This window comes from Podarcis vaucheri, assembly GCF_965113315.1.
Source record: "Podarcis vaucheri genome assembly, chromosome: 4".
Lineage (NCBI taxonomy): Eukaryota > Metazoa > Chordata > Lepidosauria > Squamata > Lacertidae > Podarcis > Podarcis vaucheri.
In genome coordinates, this window is record NC_138762.1 from 46,739,048 (window position 1) to 46,756,235 (window position 17,188).

The window sequence follows — 17,188 nt, forward strand, 5'->3', positions numbered from 1 at the left end:
GTAATAAAATAGAAATATAATATAACACGCCATAGTGGAGAAGAGTGTGACCAGATGGCCTGTTTGCCTGCTCAGTTGGCTATGCATATGCTAACTCTGGCCTGCTGTGGCAGGTTTGCCAGGCACATTGGGGATAAAACCACTTCCCCCATGCCACCATTACCACAGAGCCAAGGTGATATGCCCAACTAAAATATTGTCTAATCTTGTGGGATCAGTTGCTGGCACCTGAGATTACATTTTTTTGGCATTGATCTTGGTGTATCTGCTACTGATATGGTATTACTCTGCCTTTGTGCAGGGATAAGCATATTTGTTTCAGAGTAAATTCATAAAACTCAGCGGGACTTATTTCTAAGAAAACATCTCAAGCCTTATATCATGCCCTCCAAGTGTCTCAATTTTCCAAGCGTAATCCCGAATTATGAAAGCCATCCTGGCTGTGCAGAGCATCATAATATAAAACAGCAGTCCTTGTTAGAGTTGATTATACAACAACAAGGGCTGATTTGGGTAGGGGTATAGACTCATCTAAAATTAACTATAAGGACCCAAGTATCTTTAGAAGGGAACAATACTAGTGGTTATTGGGTTGTTTCTTTTCTACCTTTCATCTTTGCAAATGCATGGTGCTTATAGGGTCTTGCTGCAGCACACTGAGTTGGGTCTCTCATGGTTAATATGGCAAAAGGCAGAGAGAGACAGAGACAGAAAACGTAATGTGAAAGTGTTTTAATCTGCCCCTAATGGAGTTCATGGTGATTTTCTTTCTATTTGCTCTAGTTGTTTTTTCCATCCCTAATCACCTCCAGGCGGCTAAAATTGAGTCTACTAATTGTTTCTACTTTTTAAAAGTTTAGATTCACAGCTTGACATTGAAGTTCATACTCTTAGAGTTTAGATTCACTTTTTCAATTTAGGGAACATGGCCTAATTCAGGAATGTGTGCTGCAAAGTGATTGTATGTGTTCACCAAATGCAAGTTAAGGCTAATGTTTAAGCATAGCATATCAGCTAACATGGAGCTAACGTGTTAAGCCACAGAGATTCATCAGAAGTACTTGTGAAAGGGAGAAACCATCGGTTTTAGAGCATAGTAAAATATATACCTGTCACTCCCGTTAGCTGTGTGAGGTCCATACATCTTTCTCAATGTGGTACTTCTGCTCATGAGATCTTGTATATTTCCAGTATTCAAAGCACAATATAGTCAAGAGATTGTCTGGGGAGAGTTCTAGAAAAAGCAACAAGATGATTATTGAGCTTTTTCTCAGTCTCCATTTCAGCTGTTAACAGTGCATTCCTAACCCCATCTAGTGAGCCGTGAGGAATGGTGGTTGAATAACCACAGCATCTGAAGCTCTGTAATTTTTTTAAAAAATAATAATAATAATTAAATAGCTTCACTGTCTCCAGGCTGGCACAGCTGTGGAACCTGAAGGTTTGGGCCCCTCTGAGAAGTGTGGGACTTTGGATCCAACAGACATGGCTAGAATCTATATACAGGAACAAGTGTCCAGTAGATCCAGATCCATTGATGCAGTTTCCTCACTCCAAATGTCTCAGTTTGGGGGTTTCTGCAGGCTACCACTGTGGGAAAACAACTGGCTGCAGCAAGGGGTCTCTGCAGTGCTGGATCATCCCTGCCCCCGAAAACAGCCACCCACCCACACCCAAAGGGTTACCTCCAACATATCCTCATCCCCTTCAGAAACATATATCAGGAGGTTAAGACTGCATTGCAATTCTATTGCCTTATACACCCCTGCACCCGCTCCCTCCTTTCTTTTTGATATTTGCAGGAGAAAAATTCATCCCACCGCCTGCCACACAAATTACCATAGAATTGTTAGCCACGGCAAGAAGGAAAATGATTGTGTTAAAAACTGTCCGTATTTTCTGCATTGTTTTAAGCAGGTATTGTCCGTGGAACAGAGCTATTTAAGTGCCTGTCTTTTTATTTGTCTGACAGTGTTGTTAAGACGACACAGCTTATTCCAATATGTTTCCTTTTGTTTGTTCATTTGCTTTTTAAAAAACAAAACAAAACAAAAATCACTCTAAACAATCTTAAAATGGTTTTGCTGAAAACCTGAGCAACCCCACCTCCCTGAATTTTTCTTAAACATGATCTGTGGCTCCAGGATTCTTTGGTTAATCTAAACATGGGTGGAATAAAGGAAGGTACAATCACTTTTAAACCTCCACAGCAGGTAGGCAGTTTAGCAGAATGAATGCAGAAACACGTCATAGCAATTTCGCAGGCTGTTCCTTCTGCTGCTGGAGTCTAGACCAAAGACAGTAGGAAGCTAAATTCTTATAGCTGGAATGCAGTAGGAAAGCTGTCCTGTGAAATATTTGTATTCTTCTAACACTCTTCAGCGAAAGATTTCTAAGACATTTATTTGACTGTTGGTTTATTTGTTTTGGCTGTATTCACCTCTTTTCTATATTATTTTGTAAGACAGGGCATTTTTGTTGTTGCCAGGTATCTGATGAACTCATACTCAAACTCATCTATGACATGATAGGAAACTCACCGCGGTTCTCAGATCTGTCAGGGTACTCTGTGCCCCCAAACAAAACACAGTGTGAGAGAGTTTTGATTCCAAACTTCTCTGGTTTTGGATTTTTGTAACTTCAAAGCAGCTGCACAGGGCTGCAAACTACATTACAGATCAACCACACAGCAAACCGAACACTCACCTTCATGAGGTATTCTTATGTCATCCTTCCAATTACAATCTCCACCTTATGTCTGCCCATAACTAGCTTACTAGAAGATGTTTGATACTCCTTCTCCTCTCATGCAAACTAAAACCACTTATTTTCATGAAAAAGACCATGGCTGCAGCAATGGTGGAGAAAACCCTTCTCCAAAGCTTTCTTGACCATGTTACACATTGTTTTAGAGTTTATGTTTTGACCACATGTAAATTGCGATTTTCCAGGCTTCTAAGATATGTACTTGGAGAAACTCCCCACGCAAGTCTTCCAACTTGAGACCCAGTTTATGGGGGGGGATGAGAACAGTGATTAGATGGAATGAATAGGCTATTCCCCAAACCTCCCTTGCATGTTTACTTCACACTTGATGTGAATTCCTGAAGAGGGCTATTGCCACCTTTGGGAACAACCCATAAGAGATTGTGAAATAGCATAGTTTATCTGTTTATTGCTTGCTGTGGTCTAGTGATTCAGCTGCTATTTGTTGTTTTAAATTATTTTCCTGTTTTGTTTTCTTCTTTTAATGCTTCTGGTATATAGATGTTCTTAATATATTCTTTTCTGACCTAGTTTCACCAGATGTAATATATTCTGTGATCTGATGTTTTATAGCTATCTTTTTATTAGCTGTCTTTGTTAGCTTGTTGATAGAAAGCTGGCATCAAAATGCATGTTATTGGCAGCACCAGTAGTAGTGGTAGTACTGAAACTTGTCATGGTTAATCATCTACACACACACATATATGACTCCTGATGCTGATTTGAGGCTAAAGTATTTAAATTAACTATGATAAAAGTAAGAGGTATTGGATAAATACAATATTGGATTGCACAATATATACTCCTATTTTGAGAGACATAGCCAATACCAGATTGTTACAGGTTTAGATGGAAGTAAGTAAGCCTGTGCCAGCAAAATACACCTGTTTCACAACTATCTAGAAGAAATGACTGAGTAACCAAATGCTGTCTTTTCTCAGAGCCATATTACATAACATTATTCACTAACATATCTGAGAAATCCTATTTGTGAAATAATGATACACTTACTAGTAATGAATAGTTTGTGCAGACGGCCTCTGCGTGCAAGTTACCGTAAGTAGTTTTCTGCATAGCAGTTCAGACTTTCATTTTTAGCTCTTGTGAAGGACATTTCCAAATGTGTTTAGTGAGTTGTTGAACACAAATGGATTCTCCTGTAGAGACAGTCACCAGAGGAAGTGATTTAAAATGGTCTTCATCTGATAACCATTTCATCCTCTTGACCAGGATTGGGAAACCTCCAGCTCATGGGCCAAATTATCCCCACCAGGCTGGCCAATTTGCCCTGTGTGATTATTTTTGGCAAGCCACTCCTATATGTCACTCACCTAAAATCATGACAGCAGGTGTAGGACAGGTAAGGCCAGAGCTGCCAAGAAATAAGTCACAACTGCTAAGGGACAATCAAGAGTGCAAGAGTACCTTTCCAATTGCCCCTTAGCAATAGGACTTGGTTTATGAAGTTTAAATTTGGTGCCAAATGCAAGTCAACTGGTTTGAGCAGGATCAGATCCACGCAGGAACTCTGATTGGAAGCTCTCAATTCTTGCTGAAAGCAGCAGGACTTGCCTTTGGTGCTGAATTTAAACAGGGCTGAATGCAAACCCCACTTCCAAGGAACAATCAGGATCAACAGCTGAGAGTAGGTTCCTGATTTTTCTATGTTTTAATTCAGCTCCAAATGGGGCTGAACTGGGGTTCACATCTGATCAGGTGATTTGCCGATCAAGTAGACCCACCCATCTATCAAAAGTGGCCTCCATAGAGGGTAGCTGCTTTTCTATCTGGCCTGCCAGGCATAAAATGCTTCCCCAGCTCTGCTCTATTCCTAGGAGAAATGGATTATTTTTAAGGATGACATGAGATTTCATCTGAGTCTAGCTCAGATTTGAACCTCAGGAATTTAGAAGAGCCAGCTCCCAACTGGACACTACCTTTCAACCCTACTTTGCTTTCAATCAGGAGTCATCCATTTAAAATATTTTACTGCTCTTATGTTGAAAATGAGGATAACATTAAGAATTTTTCAAACGCTTTGAATTTTACCTATATATTCTATGAGAATTCTTTTTTATTGAAATAAGCTGTGCATTTCTTGATTTAATTACTAAAACTTACTTTCAGTTTGTACTCATTTTCTAAGGAGATCTTAAAAAGCAGCTCCTTCAAGAAGCCAGGCTTAAGGGAGTAGGAAAACCCTACTATCTAAAAATGCATTCTGCTGTGCTTCACCTGCTGTTTAAATTTCATAGAACACTGTACTCTGCTATTAACCTTGAGCCTCAAACTGTAGTTGGTCTTCCTAAGGGTAGACACTTTCCTATTATGTCCTGAATCCATCTCACACAGTTCCTCAAAATGGGCTTCTGCTGTAGACTATTCATGTAGAAATTTATCCAGAAAAATACAAGAAGGTGGTTTCATTTCCTCTTCCATAGCTAATTCCTTATCAGGAATATAACCTCTAGGTTGGCTTACTCAAAGGCATTTTATGTGGGGCTGCCCTTGAAAATGGTCAACTAATACAAACTCCAGCTGCCAGGATTCTGGCTGGTTTACCTGTATAAAGCCATTTTACATTGCTTCTAAAGAAATTGCAGTGGCTTCCTGTTCATAAATGAACCAGTTCAAGGTGCTTTCCTTTAAAGTCCTAAGCTGTAGGCATGTCTTCTCCTATACCAGCCCATGGGCGTAACCAGGATTTTTTTTGGGGGGGGGCAAGCTTTTGTTAGGGGACAGAACCTCATAGTTGTATTGATTTTTATTGAATCAGGGGGGCAACTGCCCCCCGCTCCCCTGGCTATGCTCATGTACCAACCTGCCCTTAAATCAAGGTTGTCAGTAGATGGTGTTCTCTGTGTCTCACTTTTAAGAGAAATACCATATTTTTCGCCCCATAGGGCGCACCTAGTTTTTTTGGGGGGAAATAAAGAAAAAAAATTATTTTCCCCACAGGTGGGGGCTGGGGCGGGGGAAGCCCGAGCTTCCCCCGACCCCAGCCCCCAGAACAGGCTGCTATCCGCAAGCCGTGGGAGAGCTGCGCGAAGTGTGCACCGACCCCTCTCGCTCTCCAGGCTTCAGCGAAAGGCTGCATTCGCCCCATAGGACGCACACACATTTCCCCTTCATTTTGGAGGGGGAAAAGTGCGTCCTATAGGGCGAAAAATACGGTACATTATGTATGTATATAAATGAGGCTCTGAATGAAAGCTAAAAATAACAACGATGAATGTAGATAATCATAAAAATAACTCTTCTAATAGGCAATGAGAAAATAAATTTATCAAGAAAGGGAGTTTATCTCTTATTGCAATAATAAAGTGTAAAATTTGGCAAATCCATCTTTTTTTGTTGGGGGAAGCTTAATGTTATAAAATTATCAATGTTTCATTTGAATAATAAAGTCATATTTTTCACTGATGTAATTATTTAAATATTAATATTCTACTTATCATTCTATTTTAGAAATATTGTTGTACTAAAATTCTTTTTCTTTATATTATCTGTATGTAATCTTTAGACACACACATGTTTGCAGGATCACCTTAAAGCACTGAGGATTAGTTCTGACCTCACATTTTGAATCCACTGGATAGCTTTTGCTCTATGAGAATCAATCAGGCAATTTACTCGATAAATCTACTGTAGCAGTATTAACTCATGAGCTAATATTTGAAGTTGCATGGATATCTTATTTTGACATAGTATTTTCACATTACATATACCCTATGGAAGCAAAATGTTACATCAGAGCTTGTTGTTAGTTTGATTTCACTGAGGTAAAAAGGTCTTTATATTATATAGGTTATACATACACACACACACACACTCACTCTTAGCACTAGCAACTTTCATTTCACTGACTATACAGTAAAAAATAATAATAATTTTTATACCAGTCAAGCCTCCAGCATATGTCAGCAGTGGATCAAATATTAAAAGCAAATTTTAATAAGTGAGAATCAAAGAAGGATTTAAAAAGCTCAGGGGATTTAGAGATGAGAGTTCAGTTCAGGGAATTCCACAGCTCAGGGGCATAACAGGTGAATGCTCTGTTGCCCATGGATGAGAGACCTGACAAGGGGGTTGATGAATTTGAGATTTATTATTAGAAAGTAAGAACTGAGGGCATCTATAAATGGAGACCAATTCTGATAGGTGTGAAAGGGAAGTTTCAGATAGGTAATGAAAAACTCAGAGCAAAATTTAAAAGTCAATGCGTTGACTGATAGGAAGCCAGTGTAAATCTGCCATGGCCAGAGTAATGTGATTGAATTTATTGCCATGAGTAAAGGCATGGGCTGCACCATGCTGAACAATGGGGTCATTTATGAATATTACTCTATAAAGTGCCTGCCGATCAGTGTAATCTGGAAGCAATAAAGATATGCATTAGGGGAGGGCAAGTAACATAAATAGTAGCAACGTTGCCTCCTTAACATCGGGGAAATCTGAAAACATGTCACCTGAAGTGACTGCTTTTGGGGGGAAAAGAGCTTTTAAGAAGTTAACAGTAAATGAATTTGGAAAGCAAAGCAGAATGCCGAGTTGAAAGTTTCCAAGCGTTTGTCAGATCTACACAGCTGCCACCAGATGGGAGAACAGAGGGGAGAGCAAACGGGTGGGAAGCAGATGAAAAAGGGGAGGGAGGATTTGGGGATTTCAGTTCAGCATCGAGGGCTCTTGTGTATCCGTTACAGATGATGCCTTATAGCTGTTTGCTGGGTCAGGTCTCTCCCCACCTCCTTTGCCATGTCTCCCCCCCCCTTTCCTTCCACAGTCTCTTTAAAAGTTTGACAGCTCATAGATGGCAAAAAAAGATCAATTCCCAGTATGTCAAGATCCTAAGCTAAGTATGTGCTTACAGGACAAAAACTGAGCACAGCTGGGAACTGATCTGCATTTTTCTATCTGTGTGTGAGGAAAATATTAATGCAGGGCAAGAGTGACTTGGTGCTCATCCTCACAATGATTCGTCTTAAACTTGTTATTGCGCAAACCACTTAGACATTTTTATTATACTGTTATGAGTTTGTGGGTGCCAGTATCTCAGCTTACAGTCAGAGGTAACTGGCCTCCCCCAGGCAATTAAGCTGGATACTGGATGACCTCTCCGCTGCGTCTCCTGGCAGGCAAGGTCATAAACCCGGCAATTCTCCTCATCAGTCAGACGTGAAGAACACACCCTCTGCTACTCTGCTTCTCTCTCCCTCCCTGCATTCTCCCCAGGGAGGGGAAATGAGACAGACAGGAGTCCTATTTACATGTTTTATTCCTGTCATTCAGCAGTACATAGAAATGCGACTGCACCCTTCAGACTCCATCAGAAGAGTCACAACTCCACCCCTGTACTTCCAGCACAGGTCACATGACACTCTGAGCTAACATCCGGTGCTCAGTACAGAGAATAGGCTCCACCTTTTCCCCAGCAGTACATCTGCAAACCACAACATCCTGTTTTGCATTCCAGCAATCTGGAGCTGTCTTTTGCCTTGGTGCTTTTTCCTGACACTTTTAACCCAGGGGTCAGCCAACTTTTTCAGCAGGGGGCTGGTCCACTGTCCCTCGGACCTTGTGGGGGGCTGGACTATATATTTTTTTGGGGGGGGAATCAGTGAATTCCTATGCCCCACAGATGCATTTTAAATTAAAGGACACATTCTATGCATGTAAAAACACACTGATTCCTGGACCGTCCGTGGGCCAGATTTAGAAGGCGATTGGGCTGGATCCGGCCCCCAGGCCTTAGTTTACCTACCCATGTTTTAACCTTTAAATCAAGCAAGTGTTATAAGAAGCTAGCCTGGCTTATATTTTGATGAGGTAATTGCCTGGGGCAATGACCCATTAAGAGAACAAAGTGAAAGGGGATGGACTATTGAGAGAACCAAGGAAAGAGGCCCTGTGCTGGGTTTGGTTCCTACTCTATCTCTCAAATAGTTAGCAAGACAAAGCAGGAGTTTGAGGAGAGAGTTTTGCTGTTGTGTGAGCTGAAAGCGGGTGCAAAAAGCTGCAGGCTGGAAGGGCAGAAAGAAAAGCCATGGCTGATTTCTGCTTGAATCCAAGGCAGTGGCTATGGGAGAAATGATACCCTCTTTGGGTGTTAAGGCTGTGAACCCCTCCATCATAGGCTCAGGTTGCATAAATGTGTAAATAAACCATATATCCTAAAGACACCACAGTCTCATTTTCAAAAGGAACTCCGGGTAAGTGCCTGGAACCCTTGGAACCATATGGGTGGCGTGCAACAATATGAAATTGTACACACTTTTTATAAATACATACAAACAGGCCTAGGAATGTCTGTAAAATACAGGTGAAGTGGTTAATACATCTCTGAAAACACAAGAGGCCACTCTGAAATTAATTCTGAGATAGCACAGGAGATATGGCAAAGAATGTTTCACCATAATGTTGGAGGTGCTGTGGAGAAAAGGGATTTTTGCTTCATATGTGGTGGAGCTGCTGTTTTGCGTAAATGTTCTGGGAGGAGGTGTTCTCAGAGTTAACGTGCATTCCCAATTAGCCATTCCACCTGGGCCCAGCTGATAGCAGTCTTTTCAACTGGGAGTAATCAAGGGTTCAAACAAAAGGATTTGGTTGCAGTATTATTGCCCATGGCTCACTTAGAATTAACTAGTCATTGGGAAAGTAACTTAGCTTCCATAAAACTTCATGATAAACAAATATGGTAGTGATGAAGGATATTTATTAATATCCATCACTGTGTAGCCTTTAAGAAACAACAGCCCAGCGCACAGAGAAGTTCAGAAGGTAACACGGATGTCTGTGCTGCGCTCTTACAAACCAGAAGAGGGAAACCAAAAGAGCTGGCACCAGGAACATTAAAGAAAATAATGACAGAAGTTCTGTGGCCTTGATGTGACCCATGGGCTGCCTGTTGAAAACCATAAAGGTAAGACATTTCAATGAAGAAAACAAAATTTCATGTTACAATTCTGTATGAGTACAGATGGTAGCTTGCAGAATGCATTCTGAATTTTCCTTGACTCATTGAATGACTTTTATGACATGTGGCCTTTTTCCAATGACAAAATGTGATCCCAAGACGCAATTTGCCTGATTAGGGACACCAAAACCTTGCACCAATGGAAAGTGACTGATCATGGTTTTATATTCTATAATGTTAGGCATTCCCCTGGAATTTTATCTGGTTTCCTGCATGCTTTGTTGTTTCTTTTATTCCCTGGACACATAGTATTTTGTTGCATCACTTGACTTCCTCTTGTCATGAACCAGAATATTGTTTGCTGAATAATCCCTCTGCTAGTATGTTGACTTCCATGTCTCTAACTTAATGATAGTACTTGATGAGTGGATGATTTGCCCAGTGGTGTTCATTGTTTATGCAAGTGTGAGAACTACACTCATGTAGGCCTTGTGATCTGAGTCACTAAGGAGTCTGTGAAGAATTGTGCTTTAAGACCATATACCGTATTTTTCGCCCTATAGGACGCACTTCCCCCCTACAAAAATGAAGGGGAAATGTGTGTGCGTCCTATGGGGCAAATGCAGGCTTTCGCTGAAGCTTGGAGAGTGAGAGGGGTCAGTGCGCAACGACCCCTCTCCTCTCCAGGCTTCAGGAAGCTATCAGCAAGCCTGGGGAGCCTGCGGGAGTTCCCGCAGGGCTCCCTAGGCTGCGGATAGCAGCCTGCTGCCCGGAGCGCGGGGCGCGCTGAAGCAGAGTGCCCCACGCTTCGGGCAGACATCGGGCAGCCCCACAAGCTCGGGGGACAGCGGGGAGGTGCAGCGCCGCCATCCTGCTGTTCCCTGACCTGGTTTGGATTCCCCGACCTGGTTTTGGGGAGGAAATAAAGGAAAAAAATCCCCCCCAAAAAAACTAGGTGCATCCTATGGGCCGGTGCGTCCTATGGGGTGAAAAATATGGTATTTTCTACCTCCAATCAGCTGTTTGGGCTGTTTTCTTTTTCGCTTACAAGCGTTGAGATATGGAAGGGTACTGAATATGTGGAGAACATTTCTAACTGTGGTATTTATCATCCATCCCTACACTTTAATGTATTTATGCCATTATGAGAAGACATATATTCTGTGGATTTGTGTGTATCATTCTCTGAATAGCTTGTTAGTTTGACTTCAGTACTTTTATACAAACAAAAATCCTACAACATCAAGTGGACATGTCCAGGGCTCTTTTTCAGCCAGAACTCTCTGGAACTCAATTCCGGCACCTTTCAGGTGGGCGCCATTTGCATTCTAAGAGAATGAGGGAGGTGTTCATTGTGAGTTCCGGCACCTCTTTTTATTAAAAACAAAACAAAAATAAGACATGCCTATTTTTGTATTAAATCAGAACTTCTTATTCCAGTGATTTCCAAACTTTTTGCCTCATGGAGAACTTGAAAATTGGAACCACTGCCAGTTTGGGGCCTGATCTAAGTTGGGTTGTAAGACCAGCACTACCACCATACAAATATATGGCAAAAATTAAGAATAAAACGGTAATCAAATCCATATTTGGGTTGAAAGTAGGTCCCAGGTCTGAAAAGATTGAGAGCCACCAGCCTATATAGTATGTCTTATCATTTTTGGGGGATCCTGCAATAAATATGGGAAGTTTTCACTTGATTCTACTGCTTATCCAGAATGATTTTGCAGAGTTACTGCCTAGCACTACTGAATCACTGCTGTCAGCAGGACTGTGTGTATAATTTGTAAGTATATAATTTCTTCTTGTACAACCCCCCCCCCTTTTTTTGCATCTGCAAGGACTGCAGAAATCTCATTCGTTTGTGTAGCTTGTGGGAGTGGATTCCCTTTTGGGTAATTTTTATTACCTTGTGCACATCATTCATATTAATTAAGTCATCAGGGTACAAAGTGATGCAGCTGGGATATTTATTTAAGCTTCACTCTGGATGGCATTTTTGAAGGTGGTGATCATATGGGACATCTTCTTGGCCTGGTGTATGAATTAGTTGCCATATTCCAGATGTTAGTATAATTCTGTAATCAAGCAAAGGCTGGGCATGCCAATGAGGTGAGACACCAAGCTCACAAGAGGAAAAGGCAGCATGAATTCTTGGTTCTATAGCTGATATACTGGTTGCAGACTGTTGCTGCCATCTTGAGGAGAGTCATTGCAGCATCAGGCTTCAAATGACTAGGTTGATTGATTATCTTAAGAGATATGGGGTTAGAGAAGGGATAGCATGGCACAGTAACAGTGACAGATAAACAAATGGGCAAACCCTCTCCAAATTTCACTTAGACTGATAAAATCTTCAGTAAGAGCTCCAACAAATCAGATTTCCAGAAAACAAAGATGGATGTGACTTCACAGGATAATAATGTGTTCAACAAATTTCACTTTTTCTTCTTGTTTGCAATTTCAGTTTTACTTGTTATATTCATTCACTAAACTGATTTGACCTTTGCTTCCATATAACTGGAATTGAATTTACATCTATATATCTAATATACCTATTCTCCATTATAATATACCTTAAGTAGAGGTAATACAAAGCATCTTATACTGTACTATTTAAAAAAGAAACAAACAAGGACTGCTACATATAGATCACATAAGCCGCCCCAGTTGCAGTCTGACTAGCACATATGAGATTGCCTGGATAGTATAGTTACCTATTAAATGTTTTCACTCACTTGAAGCCATAGAATTGCATTTCAACTCCCTAGTTCTAAAAAAACCCCACAGTTGAGTAATAGGTTCATATGAAAAACAAAACTAGAAACTAATAGTGATGGGATTTAGGGGAGGGCCATCTCATTGGGGAGAGCATCTTCTCTGCATGCAGAAAGTCCCAAATGCAACATCCAGCATATGCAGGATGGACACTAGTCCAAAAACACTGAGAATTTCTGCCAGTTAGTGTACAATATTGAACTGTATGGAGCAATGCTATAAGGCAGCTTCCTAGGTTCCTGTTCCTTCCCTAGGTTGATATTTCTGCCCTTTGCCAATGTCACAAGAATGACCAAAGGTTTTGGGGCACTTCACTTCATATCCCATAAACTTTCCAGTAGGTGATCTTCAATGTCAGTCATATCAGAGTGTACTCTTTGGAAACAATGGTCAAGTTCATTGATTTCAGTGGATTTGCTCTGAGTGTGACAGAGCTGGAAATCACCCAAGGAAACCTAATTTGTTGTCAACATGATCTTATCTATTCCTTCCAAAAGAAGTCCATGCCTTGACTAACTCTAGAGAGGCACCAGCTCTAGACAGGGAATGCTTATAACTAAACTGGGTCTAAAGTGATCCTTCCCTCAATTATGTCTAAACTGCAAAGTCAACAAAGCACTCCTTTCCCTTAAAGGTGAAGGACCCCTGACATTTAAGTCCAGTCGCGAACAACTCTGGGGTTGCTGCACTCATCTCGCTTTACTGGCCGAGGGAGCCAACGTTTGTCCGCAGACAGTTTTTCCAGGCCAGCATAACTAAGCTGCTTCTGGTGAAACCAGAGCAGCGCATGGAAACGCCATTTACCTTCCCGCTATTTACCTTCCCGCCGGAGCGGTACCTATTTATCTACTTGCATTTTTATGTGCTTTCTGCTAGGTGCTGGGACCGAGCAACGGGAGCTCATCCCATCGAGGGGATTCGAACCACGACCTTCCGATCTACAAGCGCTAGGCTCAGTGGTTTAGTGCCACCCACGCCCCGCCCTTTCCCTTAGAATGCCTAAAAAAATTATAATGTGCAGAATGAAATCCAAGCTTCTAAAGCTCTGCTATATCATTTTTGTAAGGGACTTGTAAGATACACTACTGTATCTTATACCAGCTACTGATTACAAAGAGGGAGAAGGGGAGGGGCAAAGCAGTGGGGATCCCCGGGATTGTGCAGGTGCAACCAATCCTGTGCTCCTGAAACTGCTTCTGCACAGTGCCAGGCTCCCCACTGCTTCCCTCTCTCCTTAACTGACAGCAACAAGCAGCATTGGGAATCCAGGAGTCCAATGCCACCCTGCACACACTCCCTTGATGGTCATTCATAACTATTTAGGTAGGAGTTCCAAGGTATGTTTTTGATCAAATGGAATGCTGTTCAACCCAGACAAATTTTGTTTAAAAATGGATGCAAGCCAATATTCTCATGCATAGAAAGTTTGAAGATGAGTTATTCGTCCGCCCCCCCCAAAGAATCTAGTGACCAAAAACTTCCATTAAAACAGGTAAATAATTAAGTAGCATTTTAAATGTAGACTTTATCTCTCTTTTTTTGTGGGCAAAGTTTCAGTATGTATTCTGGACTTTAAATGTGGAAACAGTAATAAAAAACTGTGTTTGTATGTGTGGGTTGGGAACTAAGGACTCAGACTGGTAAAGAAAAAGCGTTTTATATGCGATATAACACGGTGACTTTGACCAAACTGCTGGAGGCAGTGGAAGACAGAAGTGCCTGGCGTGCTCTGGTCCATGGGGTCACGAAGAGTCGGACACGACTAAATGACTAAACAACAACACGGTGACACCAGATGGCATTGTGGAGTTCCTTTTTTGCCCACACGATTTCTCATTATAAAGGTTACAATGCATTTTTCTGAAATGCTTCTTTAATGTGTCTAGATCCAGCCTAAAATTACATATATTGTTTCTGAATTAAGAAGGGAGGGCAGTTGTGTAAAATTTATAACATTTTCGAAATATTCACTATGCATCTCTGCAAATGATGAGAGTATTGAGCAAAGTAATAATGGGCTTTCCATTTTACTCATCAGGGATTTCTTATGTCCCACCTTATTTCCTGCCACCTCTTCAAACCTGAGGTTCTAGCTTTCCAAAGACTCCTTAGTGTTCTTAAAGGCTCATTATTCTCACCTTTATCTACTAATAAGCAATTGGTGTTGGTTATATTATGGGTCTACTTACAAGGGAAAATGCAGCTGCCTCAGTGCCTCTACTGTCTGATTCTGAGGCCATCAAAGTTCAATTCCAATTACTGCTCTGTGATTTTGGTATGAGCCCTCTCTTTAAATAAGCCTTAGTTTTCTCAAGGCATAAACCTTTCCACATTGATTATAAGGCTTCTGTTACAATAAATTTCAAACATATCATATCCATGAGAATAGTGGAAAAGTTATTCAAAAGCCTATGGCTTGAAGAATAAAAACAGCAAATTCATCCTTTCAAATGTCGTTTTAACTTGACTTCATTATATGCTAGTATGGGCATGTGATATGGAAAGTTCCAAAGGTTTGATTGCAGCAGCAAGCTGATTTTTTTTTTTTTAGGTTTACACGATCTATTCTTAAAAACAGTCATGACAACAAATAATAATCACAATAATAATAGGAAGCTTTAAAAGACTGAATATATATAAAATATATTCCACATATAAAATATATTCCGCAATGGAATACAAGGCTCATATATGTACTAAACATACCAAATATTCATGAATGTTGTGAAATAAACTCAAATTTAATGGGAATGTCTCGACCATGTGATTGTTTGGTCATATAAATCATAAACTGCACCCAAGCAGAAGCAAAGTCAGAGGATGATATTTTATGAATCAGTTTTTTTAGAAACAGTATGAACATGACTTTTTTAAACCATAGATCCATAGAATAACAATACGTATCCTTCCACCCTTGAGAGATCTCTAGACAAGCGGCAACCAATAGATATAGAATTAATTGTTGAGAAGTAAAGTCAGCAATAGTATCACCAAAAATGGATGAGACATAGCTTAGTGTCCAAAGTGACCTGTTTGCCAACAATAAAACCAATCTCTATTACAACCTGATTCCAAAACTTATGTAATCACATCCCCACCACATACGCCAATATGTTCCTCATACCTTACAATTCTGCCAGCATAAGGGGGAACCAGATCTAAGAATATGAGTTAGTAGGACTGGGGTTAAGAACCAGTGGTTGATATCTGCTGGGTGGGCTTTCCACAGGGTGGGTGCAACTACTGAAAATACCTTCTGTATGGTTCCCTGTAGTTTCACTTCTCACAGTGAGGGAACCACCAGAACAGAACAGGCACCCCCAACCTTCAGCCCTCCAGATGTTTTGGACAGAATACCTATCATCCCTGACCACTGGTCCTGTTAGCTAGGGATCATGGGAGTTGTAGGCCAAAACACCTAGAGGGCCGCAGGTTGGGGATGCCTGCACCAGAAGGTCCTTGGAGCTGGACCTCAAGGGGGTGGAGATAGTCCTTCAGGTATACTGGGCAGAAGCCATGTAGGGATTTAAAGTCCAACACCAACAATTTGAATTGTGCTTGGAAATGTACTGGGAGCCCATGTAAATCTTTTAGCTCTGGTGTTATGTGGTCCTGGCAACTGCTCCCAGTCATCAGTCTAGCAGCCACATTCTGGATTAATTAAGTCATCTTCAAAGATAGCCCTATGCAGAGTGCGCTGCAGTAGTCCAAGTAGGAATACAGTCCTAGTAGGGAATATATCACAGTACGGAATATATCATTCTTCTAGTTGCATAACATATAGGCAAATGAATTTTGATGATGCAATATATTTAAGACGCGCAGAATGCAGTACAATCCGTATAATACATATCCTTATTTGATTGAGCAGTCATATTTTTCCTGAACATTTATATCCTTCTTAAATATGATAAGTGAGGAGTTGCCATATTGCTCAAAATCACCATTACATTCAGATACTGTGGCTTTATTATCAAAATATGGGATATTCATGTAGTCTATTGTTCGACTCTATTCAGAGAAACCATTTTGCTATTGTGCCTAGCTCACTGAACACTGACTGGTGACCCATAGAGAGACCATAATCTTAATGCCAGTGAAGGTGAAAGAAGCAGTTCTGAGGGACAACATTTTCATCAGAAAAAATGGCATATGGGGAAGAAGCCTCTTCTTCATGCCATGGCATTGTCTGAAATGGAGCCCCACCTCGCTGCTGCTATTTTTCCTCAAGAAATTCAAACACATTTCCTGTATCGTCTGGATTGACCTATATTCTATGCCTGGTAAGAAAGGCAAAATATACTGTTTTCTATTAGCATTGATAAAAAGCAGAGGATAGTTTCACTCAGGGACTATTGCTTCCTTCCCCGCAATCCCAGTTCATTCTATTTTTCTCATCCTTTATTATAATAACCAAAGTGATACTACCCTTATAATAGGGTGTCTTTGCTGAATGTTAAATCAAACCCTTTTTTTCAATTTGGTACTTCTTTTCATAGTTTATTGGTTGTAATTTGGTGCTAGAATATGCACGCCCAAACTAAAAAATGCTTAAATGACAAGGACGTGAGTAAGTTATTAAAGCTGAGATAACGCCTTTAAAGCTATGTTAAGTCTTAATGATCAAAGTTTTATAATATAGTATGAAAACTTAATGCTTGCTTTGCTGCCTGTGTTAGAAACCCACGAGGATCAGAACTATATGAAGTTCAGGACATAAAAGGTTTTGCA

General features: G+C 40.7%; 1 protein-coding gene across 3 annotated transcripts in view; it reads left to right on the top strand.

The window, feature by feature from the left end:
• The window catches only part of LOC309531353 (uncharacterized protein), a 394,694-nt gene that overhangs the window by 22,330 nt on the left and 355,176 nt on the right, over nt 1-17,188 (top strand). For 2 of the 3 annotated variants that reach the window (XM_082220827.1, XM_082220826.1), the window contains exon 1: nt 9,586-9,685. In XM_082220827.1, coding sequence (XP_082076953.1) covers nt 9,659-9,685 — 27 coding nt within the window. In that variant the 5' untranslated portion in view covers nt 9,586-9,658. Of the gene's footprint in view, nt 1-9,580; nt 9,686-17,188 lie in introns of those variants that run through there. The other variant, XR_014219215.1, reaches the window with a different exon arrangement.